At 35.9% G+C, this 14303-nt stretch overlaps 2 protein-coding genes across 2 annotated transcripts; both read left to right on the top strand.

The window, feature by feature from the left end:
• Positions 1 to 752: 752 nt before the first annotated feature.
• On the top strand, positions 753 to 8095 carry LOC123194667 (beta-adaptin-like protein A). The gene is made up of 11 exons (XM_044608000.1): positions 753 to 1077; positions 1456 to 1972; positions 2682 to 2806; positions 3167 to 3365; positions 4386 to 4614; positions 4710 to 4876; positions 5000 to 5209; positions 5702 to 5812; positions 5932 to 6108; positions 6326 to 6793; positions 7525 to 8095. The coding sequence occupies exons 1-11, from the start codon at positions 1025 to 1027 to the stop codon at positions 7813 to 7815; spliced, it is 2547 nt and encodes an 848-aa protein (XP_044463935.1). The 5' UTR covers positions 753 to 1024; the 3' UTR covers positions 7816 to 8095.
• A 1133-nt stretch (positions 8096 to 9228) lies between these two features.
• LOC123194666 (proline-rich receptor-like protein kinase PERK15) lies at positions 9229 to 13672 on the top strand. Its single transcript, XM_044607999.1, has 8 exons — positions 9229 to 10521; positions 10823 to 11308; positions 11552 to 11638; positions 11876 to 11946; positions 12280 to 12356; positions 12704 to 12851; positions 13099 to 13260; positions 13365 to 13672. Exons 1-8 carry the CDS (start codon positions 9558 to 9560, stop codon positions 13599 to 13601), a joined length of 2232 nt encoding a protein of 743 aa, XP_044463934.1. The 5' UTR covers positions 9229 to 9557; the 3' UTR covers positions 13602 to 13672.
• The last annotated feature ends 631 nt before the right edge of the window (positions 13673 to 14303 follow it).

Genomic DNA, 14303 nt, shown 5'->3' with positions numbered 1-14303 from the left:
ATCATAAATGTAAAAGGCCAAAAGACTTTTTCCCACCCAAGGAATAGTTAAAACTCAAAGCTTCACCTTTCAATTTTAAAAAATTCAAACACCCATTAATGAGTCAATTTTTATTAAAATTATCAGATAAAGTTAAAAGTAAAATTATTATTTAACAAAAAGTTAAAAAAATTGAAATTTTGTCATAATTTTTCCTATCAATTTGAAAACTAACAATTTACCCTTCACTGAAAGTTTAAAAAATAGTAATTTTTCCTCCAAGATTTTCTCTTTTCTCTGACAACTGATTTTTTTTTTATCGTGATGAGAACATTCTATCTTCTTTTGAGATGAGGCGATGATCTCCATCTTTGATGAAGAAGGGAAGAAGAACGCTACGTCAATGGAGAAGAAGAAGGGAACGCGAGCGGACTGTTATGAAGAAATTGGTTATCGGTGAGAAGAAAAGAAAATATTAAAAAAAATTATCACTTTTTAAATATTTGGTAAAGAATAAATTATTATATTTTTAAATTGAAAAAGAAAAATATAATAAAATTTTAATTTTAATTTTTTTTTTGTTAAATAATAATTTTATTCTTAATTTTAATTAAAAATTTTAATAAAATTTAATTCATAAATTTATATTTAAATTTTTAAAAATTAAATAAGGAGAGATCAAGATTTAACTTGAACCGAGGATGACAAGTGTTTTGCCCAACATAAAATAAATCATTTCTTGTTTGTAAAAAAAATTAATAAACAATGTCCTGTTAGTGGTTGGTTCTTTCATGTAAGGCCATCTCTAGTTGAACACCTAAAAGCAGCCAATTGTATTCACCCACCTCAACACCTCGGACAAGGATCAAGTTTTACTTCTGGTGATGATTCTACCATTCATCTGAAATTTCATTTCTCAAGAACGACAGGCTATACTTCGTCTCCTCGCAATCTCTGATCGTCCTCGGCTGATCTCTCAAACCCTTGGTCGATCTCACGGTAAAATCAACAACAGAGCCGTATCTCTCTTCTGTCCAGATCAGCCATGGCTCCTCCGGTTCAGTCCCAACGGTCGCCTTCACCGTCTCAACCTTCAGGGTAATTCCAACTCAATTTTTATTTTTCTCGCTTTCGCTTAGTTGAGTTTAATTCATTGACTAGTGGAGATTCATATATTTCAAGTTGATATATTGCGATTTATTCAACTCAATTGAAACTTAAACTACATTTCGGAACCAGAGTTGGTTTATCGCTTCAAAATTTTGGTCATACTTTATGTTACTTATATTGTTGTGAATTTACATAAGCAGCTAAGCTAAACTCTGACATCGAAAAATTTGAAGACATGAATTTAATTGATCATTTTTTAATGTTAATTGCATGTCAATTTCGGTTTCATGTCGAAGGTTTAATGATGGTTATGTTAGATGTCGTTTTGATTGTGGTTTATTTTCTAATTGGACCATTATGTTACAGCAAAGGTGAAGTATCGGATTTAAAATCACAGCTCCGGCAGCTTGCTGGAAGCCGAGCTCCTGGTGTTGATGATTCGAAGCGTGAGCTTTTCAAGAAGGTGATCTCCCATATGACAATTGGTGTTGATGTTTCGTCTGTCTTTGGTGAGATGGTTATGTGTTCAGCAACATCAGACATTGTGTTGAAGAAAATGTGTTATCTCTATGTTGGGAATTATGCAAAGGTCAATCCTGATCTTGCACTTTTGACCATTAATTTTCTTCAAAGAGATTGCAACGACGAGGACCCAATGATCCGTGGGCTTGCATTGAGGAGCTTGTGTTCACTTCGAGTGGCGAATCTAGTGGAGTATTTGGTGGGTCCTCTGGGATCAGGGTTGAAGGACAATAATAGTTATGTTAGGATAGTGGCAGTCATCGGGGTTCTAAAATTGTATCATATATCAGCTTCAACATGTATTGATGCAGACTTTCCACTGACGTTAAAGCATTTGATGCTTAATGATCCCGATACTCAGGTGAGGCCATTTGATTTCTTTATTTAACAAGCTGCTGTTTGGCTTTGTGCTATGTTTCAATTTAGTAAGAGCCAAGATGGAAAAGTGATTATTAGATAGCTTTCATTTTACAAATAAAAATTGAAAAATATGACCAGATAATGCTTGAATCAAATGCCAGTTGTAGTTTGATGTTAACAACATCAAAGAATTAAAATAAAAATCTATACTCTCAATTTTGTTCTATTTCCTAGGTAAAAAGAATTCATAAACAAAATGATACAACAGGTGAAAGAATAGTGTATGTGAGCTGCAATGTTGTCTATTTTTAACTTGGTTGAGGATGGTGGTGGTGGGAGATGAGATCTGAACTTGAAAGCACTTAATCTTCAAATGATATAGACTATTCTCTCTCTCTCTCTCTTTTTTTGTAAATTCAGAATTTCAGTGGCAGTATAACCCGCTGATATTTTTCTTTTAATTAGAAACATTAAAAGGAATATATTAATACTAGAAAAATTGCAATATTGGATTGGATGCTGACAGAAGAAGCAAAACCTCGGAGAAAACTATCTGAGGAAATTGTACTTTAAACAGCTAATTTGTTATCAGTATGTTATTACTTCCTTCACCCTTTTAAATGGTGGTTCTGATGCTTTGAAATCAACTTATGCTACATGGGAATTGTTTAGTGTTATTAATTTGACAGTAGCCATTATTGTTTCATCAGGTTGTTGCAAACTGTTTATGTGCACTACAAGAGATTTGGAGCTTGGAGGCAAGCACATCTGAGGGAGCATTGAGAGAGAGAGAAGCTCTGCTTAGCAAGCCTATTATATACCACCTCTTAAATCGGTCTGTTTTGTTCCTGGGCATTAAATATTATCATTATGTTTTCTTTGCGAACAATGCTCCTTGGATGCAAATAGTTTAAAACTGTGATCGAATAAAATGAAACTGTTGCTAATGTGACATATCTGATTATGTGATATAGGGATAATTAGTGATCTCAATGTCATGTGAGGTCAATAATGCAAACTTTATCAATCATTTTGAGTGGGCATTGTGGAAGAATGGTTGAACAATTACCAATATTGTAAATTTTTGCTGATTTACCAACACGATGGTATAAAAGATATAGTAATTTTCCTCAAAATGCATGTGCAGAAAATCATTATTATAAGGCATAAGATGGCTTTTCTTTTTTTACTGCAGGATCAAGGAATTTAGTGAATGGGCTCAATGCCTTGTGCTTGAGTTGGTTGCTAAATATGTACCCTCAGATAGCAATGACATATTTGATACCATGAATCTCCTTGAAGATAGACTGCAACATGCAAATGGTGCTGTTGTCTTAGCAACTGTTAAAGTGTTTCTAAATTTGACCTTGTCCATGACCGATGTTCATCAGCAGGTGCCTTGTTTATTGATCTTTATTATTCTTATTATTTTTTACTTTGGGTTGTACATATACGCATGGAGGGACATGATACAATAGTCTCATGATGCTATTTTGAGGTTAACATATTTTTAGGCATTTCTTGCATGTTTGCTTTGTTGATCAATGACCTTATTGCTCCTGCACTTTGTATGAGTTAACTCATTATTTGCTAGTGCCGAGAGTGCTTGAAGCTAGGTTTCACAAGAAGTGCTTTTTGACTATTGTCATAGCATGCATCAACACTGAAGAAGATTAAGTGAGTGCTTTAGCTAGAAAAATTGGGTAGTATAGTGTAGGAAGCCTTTAAAAGTATCTTGGTCTTCATTTGGGTGGCAATCCTAGATACTTGGGATTTTGAGATCGATTGGTGGAAAGGTTGAGAATGGTTAAGAAGTTGTAAAAAAGTTTTTCTTTCTCACAAGGTAAGCTTACATTGATCCATTTAGTCTTATCTAGCTTATATGCATAATTCTTCTACATTTCCAAAATTCCTTGTAAAATAGCTAATAGAATTAAAACAATGATGTGGACTTCTTTTGGAGCACTAAAAGCTAAAACCTGAATGACAAAAAAAAAAACAATAATAATAAATATAAACATCCAACTTTCTACGTTTTTTTCTTTTTATTTATTCCTAGTAATATGTGAATAAGAAAATAGGGTATTACAGTCTTTTATTGAAACTATTCGTATCCCACCCAAAGTATTGGAGGTAAGTGCAATATACTTCAAACCTTAAGGACAGAAACTGCAAATAACCCAAAAAATATTAATTATTTTTTTATATACTAAATTACCTTCCTCAATTTAGCCATTGTCATGACAAATTTGTTATCTAGTTTATAAATTATGATATGATTTTAACTCCAATGTGAGGCTTAACATTAACATTTCATAATGCCTGCTATGTATTATTTTCTATTGATTTATTCATTTTGAATCACTCCCATATATGTTTAAGTGGCTTAACTTCTCTAAGTATTTTCTGTTCAGGTGTATGAAAGGATCAAAGCTCCTTTGCTAACCTTAGTAAGTTCGGGAAGTCCTGAGCAGTCTTATGCAGTTTTAAGTCACCTCCACCTTTTGGTGATGCGTGCACCATTTATATTTGCCTCAGATTACAAACACTTCTACTGCCAGTACAATGAACCATCTTATGTAAAAAAGTTGAAGCTTGAAATGTTGACTGCAGTGGCAAATGATAGCAACACATATGAAATTGGTAAGTAAACAGGGAATTTTTAATCTTTCTCTCTCAGGAAAATGGCTTTCTTTTCTTTTGCATATGATATTTGCATGTTCTATTGTCAATTTCAGTAACGGAATTATGTGAATATGCGGCAAATGTTGATGTCACAATTGCAAGAGAGTCAATCCGGGCTGTGGGAAAAATAGCCCTGCAACAATATGATGTGAATGCAATTGTTGATAGGCTTCTTCAGTTTCTAGAGATGGAAAAGGACTACGTGACTGCTGAAGCTCTGGTAAAAATATTTATATATGTGCTTAATGATCAATATATACATCCAAGTATATGGTCATGTTTTTCTACATGCTGAATTTTATTGTCCACCAGATCGACTCAATTTTGGAGTTATTTTCTGCAGGTCCTTGTAAAAGATTTACTTAGGAAGTATCCACAGTGGAGTCATGATTGCATTGCAGTTGTTGGATGTATTAGCACTAAAAATGTTCAGGAACCAAAGGCCAAGGCAGCTCTTATATGGATGTTGGGAGAATATTCTCAGGACATGCATGATGCTCCTTATATTTTAGAAAGTTTAATTGAAAATTGGGATGAAGAGCATTCTGCTGAGGTAAGTACCTACCTCTTTTGTAATACTGTCATTGTGCTTTTCCCTTGGTTAGTTGATTTTTTCACTTTTATGTACATTTTATCTGGTTGGTAAATCTGAGGTTCTGTGATCTTTTGTTAAATGGTTATAGTTTTCTCGTGAATTTTAGCTCATACAGAAGTAAAATAGGGCAACTTTATATCTCAGTCATAGTTAAGTCTACATGCTGAATGATGTTCTATCTGGCTTTTCAAATCCATTATTTTGCTCATCTGCTGAATAAATTATTGGCTTGCATCTGTAGATGCTGCTGCCCCTGCTCCTTTTTATGCCCCTAACATTTCACAGGGCAGTTTGAATAGCTACCTGCTTGAAACAATTATTTTATTTTAAGAAGTCATGACATTCTCTTGCCATGAATATTGTAGAACAGAGTTAAGATTTTAATTTTGGTTCTTAATCAAATTAATGTAGAATTAGCAGTATTTGTTAATATATACTGTGCTTGGACAGGTTCGTTTACAACTTCTTACTGCAGTTACGAAATGTTTCTTCAAGAGACCACCTGAGACTCAGAAAGCCTTGGGAGCTGCATTGGCTGCTGGCCTGGCTGATTTTCACCAGGTGGGATTTCACTTTGTGTAATTTTGTTTTCCTTTACTCTGACTCTCTGTTGATAAACTGCACAAGTTGTTGTAATAATTTGTGCCAGAATATTCTATTAAATGTTGAGTGGGCTGCAGGATGTTCATGATAGAGCCTTATTCTACTATAGGCTCTTGCAATACAATGTATCTGTAGCAGAAAATGTGGTGAACCCTCCAAAGCAAGCTGTTTCAGTCTTTGCTGATACTCAGAGCAGTGAAGTCAAAGATCGCATATTTGATGAGTTTAACAGTTTGTCTGTGGTGTATCAGAAGGTAACTACAGTTTTTCTTGCGAGGATGATTTTGGATTGAGATAACTTAAAAGATTGTGTGGAAGCATGCATTATCTTTGTAGTGGTTTCATGATCCCTTCCAAAATGGGTGGTTAAGTAACCCTAAATTTGATCATTCATGTATTTGGCTTGTCTAGAGTTGATCGAATTCTTTGGTGGTGGGATTCATATTAACTGATTCTGACAAATACTTGCAGCCTTCTTACATGTTCACAGACAAGGAACATCGTGGTCCATTTGAGTTTTCAGATGAGCTTGGAAATGTATCTATTGGGGCAGAATCTGCAGATAACGTTGTTCCAGCCAACAGAGTTGAGGCAAATGACCAGGATCTGCTTTTAAGTACTTCAGAGAAGGAAGAAAGTAGGGGTCCCACTCACGATGGTTCTTCCTATAGTGCTCCTTTGTATGACAGTTCATCTGCTTTGGTCTCTGCCACAAACTCACTATCAGAATTGGCAATTTCAAACCCCACATCTGCAGGCAATTCTTTATCAACTAGCTTAGCCATTGATGATCTACTTGGTCTAGGTCTGCCAGCAGTCCCAGTATCTACACCTGCTCCTGCTCCTTTACCTCCTCCATTGAAGCTTAATCCCAAAGCTGTTCTAGATCCAGGCTCTTTCCAGCAAAAATGGCGGCAATTGGGGATTTCTCTATCACAGGTTTACTTCGAGAATATGCCCTTGCAGTTTCTCTATTTGTTTTCAATAAAACTATGTTTATACTTTTTTTAGTACACAAATGATGTATCACCATGTGATTAGATGATTTTGAATTGAGAAAGTAACACATAATCACATGATGACACATCATCTATGTATCTATTTGCGTACTCAAAATGTATATGCATAATATTGTTGTTTATTTTTGTTTAGATCTTTTCATTGATTGTTCCTTCCACTCCTTTTTATTTTATTGTAATTTGTATATGGTGGCAGCCCTCCTGCTCTCAGTTTACTTTAGCCTTTGATATCATAGCAAGCCTTTGATTCATAGTTTCTTCATCTCCGAATGACGAGTTATTTGGACCCACATCCTTTGTAAGAGCCGTATTCATTTACAGGAAGAAATGATAAATCCTTTTAAACTTGTTCTCAATCTTTGAGGGATGGACTGTAGCTATCCTTCATGTTCAAAGCTAAAATCCTGAAGTATGTAAGCCTTCATGTTGAATAGGAGTAGGACCCCATTACTCTGCTTCTGGTTGGTATATAGAAATGAGCATGGGACATACATTTATCTTCTGGGCACTGTAAGAAGTGAACCAGAATTTCTTCTCCTCATTTTCCTATTGTTTTCACTGTGCTATGACTATTTTGCTTGTGTGCTTTATATTACCAGCATTTATATCTAACCACATTTCTGATAGATCTCATTTTTGTACCTGTTCTAGGAATTTTCCATGAGCCCTCAAGGAGTTGCAGCATTGACAACACCTCAAGCTCTCCTCCGGCACATGCAAGGCCATTCCATTCACTGCATAGCTTCCGGTGGTCAGTCACCAAATTTCAAGTTCTTCTTCTTTGCACAAAAAGCAGAAGAATCGTCTAACTTTCTTGTCGAGTGTGTAATCAACACTTCATCAGCTAAAGCACAGATAAAGATAAAAGCAGACGATCAAGGTACATCACAGGCCTTCTCTAATATCTTCCAGTCAGCTTTGTCAAAGTTTAATGTATCATAAGCTTTTTATGTCATCACTTCAAGGCTGAGCATAATATGGTTTCCTTCCATTATTTCCCATGAGATTACGTTGAGAAGGAAAAAAAAAAGGGGAAAAAAGAGCGAAAGCGAATTAGAGGAAAGGTTGTGAACCCTTTTATGATGTATAATGTTGTTTAAGTTGAGGATTGCTATTTTTTTTTTTTTTCCCTTTTTATCTTCCATGCCAAGCTTTTCCAGATTGCCTATGGCGACTGTAACATTGCAAGAATACCCAATTTTACGGATTTTTTCTTCTTGAATGAGATCTCTTGGTAGAACAAGTTTCTGTGCCATAAACAAATTGAAAATTTTGTACCAGCAACTGGGTTGGGATTGTTTTGCTCTGTTCATTTTTAAGAAAAGCGAGGAGAAATTTAAATGAATCAGAAATAATAATATTGAAAATCTGCTTTCTTCTATTTGAGTTCCTTAAAATTAAAAAAAAAAACAAAAAAGGAAAGTCAGCTGTGGTCAAGCTTGAGCCAAGTCTGTCTATCCTTAAGCCCAAACTGGAGTTATGTGAATAAACGGAGAAAAAGTCGATGATGGAAAGGAACGGCTGGTAAGAATTCCAGCTGTTGTAATAATCAAGGTAGAAAATTGGTCTTGAGGCTTGACCTTTAATCAACAAATGATGTAAGCCACACTGACACACCTCTATTAATCAACTCTTGTTGACTTTAACAAAAGTGTACCCACAATTCTTTCATTTCTTGATCTACTCACCTCTCCATGTGCTTTCAACTAAAGTCCGTTGCTGTCTTGCTTTGTAACCCCACTCCACCAACTTGTGTGGGGGTGTACATGGGAGCGATCCCACCATTAGGGTTTGCAGTTAGATTCAACCAAATCGAACATTACTTTATACAAATTTGGTTTAATTATAATCAGACAAAATTAGAAATTGACAAGTTAAAAGTTATATATTTGAGTTTGTGTTTAAGATACATAAATTTACCTAATTGAATACAACAAGTTCAACTTTAACAAGATAATATTAAAACCTCAACAAAATGATATTAAGAAAAATATAATTAGAATTTGATTATAGTATCACATCTAATTTTGCTTAAACTCAATTTAGTAATATAATTGAGAATAAATCAATCAAAATAACACTGATGTTTATCATCAAAACTTTGTTTAGTTAATTCCAATAGAACTTTTTCAAATTCACAATTTTGACAAATGGAAAATCCTCAAAATCGAATAAATAAAATTCAACTTGTCTAAACTGTACTAGTTTTAGGCTCACCAAATTAAGCCAAGAAAAGAGCTCAAGCTGGCTCAGTCCTAATGGCTCTGTGACTATTTGGATATCGAGACTGACAAGAGAAACCAAAGATTTCTCTATTTTCCACTCTCATGGTGGGACCCACTGCTTCTTGAAGATGACAAGGGCTCGATGGCCCCGTGAATCCGCGTATTTTGTTCTGTTTTGTGTGTTGGAGTTTACAGTGAGAGAGAAAGAGTGTTGTTTGGTAGCTGAGAAAATTTTCCTGTTCGCGCGAAAGGGATTTGTTTATTCTTCATAGTCAGTAAAACTCACCTGCAACATTCGCTTTACTCATATGCCTACAAAACTTTCCACCACATAAACCATCAGCAGCCAACAGCAGCTATGAATTCCACTAAGCATGAATATGGGCATTGGGCAGTTAGAAAACTGGTGTTCTGCATGTGCTTTCTTACTTCTTTTGTCCAAAATTGAACAATTTTAACATGTCTTTATCGCCTTCACGGTCACCGGCTTCGGCTACCTCTGCTTTTCCGTCACCTGCAACTGTAAGTCCTCCTGATTCTACGCCGTTTATTACGCCGCTATCAGCTCCTGTAGCTCCATTATTTTCCCCCCAGCGGGCCCTACCAGTCCCTCCGCCTCAGGTTTCCTCTCCACCGCCCACTGCCACGTCAGCCCCGCCTGTGTCATCCTCTCTATCTCCACCTCTTCCAGTTCTCCCAGAGGCAGCTCCTCCGCCTCAGGTTTCCTCTCCACCGCCCACTGCCACGTCAGCTCCACCTGTGTCACCCTCTCTATCTCCACCTCTTCCAGTTCTCCCAGAGGCAGCTCCTCCGCCTCTACACAATGCAATACCACCTGCTACTCACGTGATCATTTCTCCATCACCTATACTCAAGTCTCCACCACCACCAACGACAACAACAAAGCCTCCAACTCCGCCGCAACTTCCGATTACTCCATTAATCCCATCAACGTCTCCTCCACAACTTCCAGTAACTCCATCAACCCCTTCTGCTTTTCCTCCACAATCTCCTGTGCTTCCTGCAATTTCACTAACACCACCAAGTGTTTCTCCTCTACCTTTAGAAACTTCTCCACCTCCTCAGGCAAGTATTTTGTTGCCGCCGCCGCCACCTCCTTGGCCTACTGACTCGCCACCATCACCTGCTTTAGTCTCACCATCACCTTTACCTTCTTCTTATACCCCTATTCCCAAAACTCCATTCTTTGGTGCATCTGCAACACCGTCGTTGCCTTTAGCAACTCAAAGTTCAACCAACACACAACAGCTTCGTGTGCCAATAGGGCTTTTACTTGCATGTCTAGTTGGTGGAGTCATTTTACTGCTTGTGCTTGGCGTTTTTTGTTTCCGCTGTAAAGATAAGAGGAAAAAGCGAAGGCTTGCGCAAGATTATTCTGAACCGCCGAGCTGGGCACCAAAAAGTAACATACATAAGCATAATTTGTTTGTATATATATACTACTCAAAAGCATGTATGTTTTTTGGTAATTCTTTTTTACTATGCAAAATTTCCTTTCCATTGTTTGGATTTGATTGTACATTTTAACGTTATTTTGTGTTGTGATATAAATGGCATTTGTATGACTCTGTAATATGGGTGAAATTTGAGTTGGTCAAGCTTTCTTATTTATCGAGAAAATCCAATTGTCAATCCTCATGTTTGGTTAGAGAAAATTAAATTCATCATGCTGATACACTTTCTGGTTTTTGTTGGAGTTGCAGAAGGTGTTTTTCTATCCAAGCCTTCGCAGGAAAATGTTTGCCCACCAGGAGCCCATGTCATTACGGCGCTACCAGAGCACTTGGCCTCACTGCCTTTGGTTGGAAGTTATGGTTCCAGTTGCTCGGGATCTGTGAATCTGAAGACATCTCAAGCTGCTGGTGCTGCCCCAAGTTTCACAAGAGGCAGTTTCACATATGATGAGTTGGTGGTGGCTACTAATGGCTTCTCTGAGGCCAACCTTCTTGGAGAAGGCGGTTTTGGATACGTGCACAGAGGTATTCTTCGTAGTGGGAAAGAAGTTGCAGTTAAGCAGCTAAAGAGTGGAAGCCATCAGGGGGAGCAAGAATTTCAAGCTGAGGTTGAGACGATTAGCAGAATCCATCACAAACATCTTGTTTCATTAGTTGGATACTGCATTACCGGAGTTGAGAGATTGCTTGTTTACGAGTTTGTCCCCAACAACACATTGGAATTTCACTTACATGGTTAGCCTTCTGTTTGAGATTCCTATTTCTATTTTACCTTTTTCGTTATGTTTACTGTACCACAGTATGTTTCCTGAGGTCAAAAAGTTGAAGATGATTATTCCTCTGCTCAGGCATATAATGTAGAGAGGATTATTGAAAGTAATTCATAAGGGAGAATTTATGCACTGAGGATCATTCCTAGATAGTGAAATTAATGCTTAGGATATGGGCATATGGATTGAATCATCAAATGTAATGCAGGAAAAGGACGGCCGATTATGGATTGGGAAACAAGACTCAGAATTGCCATAGGGTCTGCAAAAGGATTGGCGTATCTTCATGAGGACTGTAAGTTACAACTCACAATTGTATATCCAATATTATTGTCATTTACTGTCATTTCTCTGCTTGAATCCACTTTCCTTGCCTAAATTTAGATATTGCATCGCTAGGTCAACAATCTTCTGCATAAAAGACCACTCTTATAATCTCTTTCTTGTCTAAAGAGCTACTTAGTATACCTTCGGCCTCTGAGTTTCAGATTAGGAGTTTTTTAGATCTGACTTAAAAAGTGTCTAACGGCAGGTAATCCTACAATCATTCATCGTGATATCAAGGCATCAAATATTCTTCTTGATTCTAGATTCGAAGCAAAGGTGGGAGTCTCACAACTTATCTCTAAGCTTTATGATTCTTACATAAATTTAAAATCTTGATAGATATTCAATTTGTGGGTACATCTGTTACTATCTGTATATTTGATTATATTGCTGATCTATTGAGAATTTCAAGTTGCTTTCATCTACCTAGGAAAGAAAAGGAAGGTCATGGAATCTTTGTTGTAATATTTGTTTCCTCTGGCTGAAATATATGGGCCTACTTTTGATAGTTTAAACTTGATATTGATATGTCTCCTAAACCATCAATATGTCTAAGGGTTTACTCAATGTTGGCTTTTAATTGCTAATGAATTTGAGTTTCATAATCAGGTTTCTGACTTTGGACTTGCCAAAATGTTATCTGATAACAATACTCATGTTTCCACCCGAGTGATAGGAACTTTTGGGTAAGTCACTTCCTTTTACCTCTCTTCCCCTCGGGGATTCCCTTATGATTTTTCACTTCTAAAGGAACACCTGGACAACTGTGTTGCTGTATTAGCTTGGTCATCCTGTTGAAATGTCCCAACTGCATTTGAAATTGGAATCCATCTGGTTTAGACTGGTTAGACCAAATAAATGTCTAATTTCCACCAGATATCTTGAATTACATTTAGCAATCAATCCATTGATATAAAATATTGTACATCAGTGCCGTTGCTGATCACAGATCTTGCTCATTCATTTTCAAATCTCTTAGCATACATGATTAATTGTTCATTTCTTTCTAAACATACTTGCTCACTTCATACAGATACTTAGCTCCAGAGTATGCATCAAGCGGTAAACTAACAGACAAATCAGATGTATATTCCTATGGGATCGTGCTTCTAGAGCTCATAACTGGACGCCCGCCTATCACTGCAATAAATTCTTATTTAAACGAAAGCTTGGTTGATTGGGTGAGTTCGGTGTTTCTTTGCATTATTACCCATTCAATTCCATTAGCTGCTAATTATGTTGTTTAGTCTGAAACTTGTATTCAAGTAATTCCCATCTGGCTCCCAATGCAATAATAATGAGACCCTTTCCCCACTTTGGCTCGACATCCTAATATGCAAATATTATCTTTAAACACAGATTATCTTTAGTTTCGTTACTTAAGAATGTTTTATTGATTAGCTTAATTTTACCATATTGGCATTATAGGCTAGGCCTCTGCTAAAGAAAGCTCTGGAGGATGGCAATTTTGATGCTCTTGTTGATCCAAAATTGGATATGAACTACAAATACAATGAGATGGAAGATATGGTTGCATGTGCTGCAGCTTGTGTGCGTCATTCAGCATGGCTTCGACCAAGAATGAGCCAGGTAATTAATTCAATAATGATTTGTTCAAGTCACCTGTTCTAATAACTTTGGTTTGCATATAGCCCACTCATTTTGACAAAACGTTACAATTTGCAAACAAGCAGGTGATTCGCGCTTTGGAAGGAGATGTTTCTTTCACAAAGATTGTCGAAGACAGTGCAATTTACAGTAGCTCAGGAAGTTCAAAGTATGAATCCCACCAATATAATGAGGAAATGAAGAAATTCAATATGAGTTTGTGGAAGGAATGTGGCATTAGTGGATACAGTGAAAGCACTGGTGAATATGGTCTAAACCCATCTGGCTCCAGTGGCTATTCAAGCAGACAAACTGAGATATAGAGTAGCAAAGATAGAGATCCCATGTATCAAAACTTTTGATCACTAATTAATATGCATTATTGTTTTCCAGTGAAAATTCTTAACTTTGATTTTCATTTGCTTTGTTAATTTGTACATTGCTTGTATGAATCAGCTATAAGGTGTATTAATTTGGCAAATAGTTTTTCCCAATATAATCTTCTGGATGCAAGCAATGTAAAATCATCGTGACACAGATAATAATATGAGAATACTGCATAATGTTGCTGATTTCACGATGAGATCAAAGGTAAAAAGTTGCTTCAAGAGTGAGGAGCGGTTAAAAAGAAGTTACGTGCAATATTGAAGAAATAATTAAGTCATCCTTATACAAACTAATCTACAAGGATTCGGTTTTTTAATAACTTCAACATAAATCAAAATTAGTGAATTAAGGAGCGTTTGATGCTTTTGATTTAAGATATTTAAAAATTATTTCAATAATATATTTTTTATTACAATATTGGCTTATTTAATTTGTCAGAAAAGAAAAGATTTTATGAGTTTCTATTATTTTGGTATTAAAAGATTATTATAATAATTTTAATTTTGATATAAATTTATCTTTATTTATTAATTTTTTAAATAAAAATACTTTATTTCTTAATTAATATAATAATAATATAAAAAATATTTTAAAATAATTATATCTAAATAAAATAATATATAAATTTTTATTACAAT

Source organism: Mangifera indica, chromosome 13 (genome assembly GCF_011075055.1).
Source record: "Mangifera indica cultivar Alphonso chromosome 13, CATAS_Mindica_2.1, whole genome shotgun sequence".
Taxonomy (NCBI): Eukaryota; Viridiplantae; Streptophyta; class Magnoliopsida; order Sapindales; family Anacardiaceae; genus Mangifera; species Mangifera indica.
This window is presented reverse-complemented; position numbering and strand designations above follow the sequence as displayed.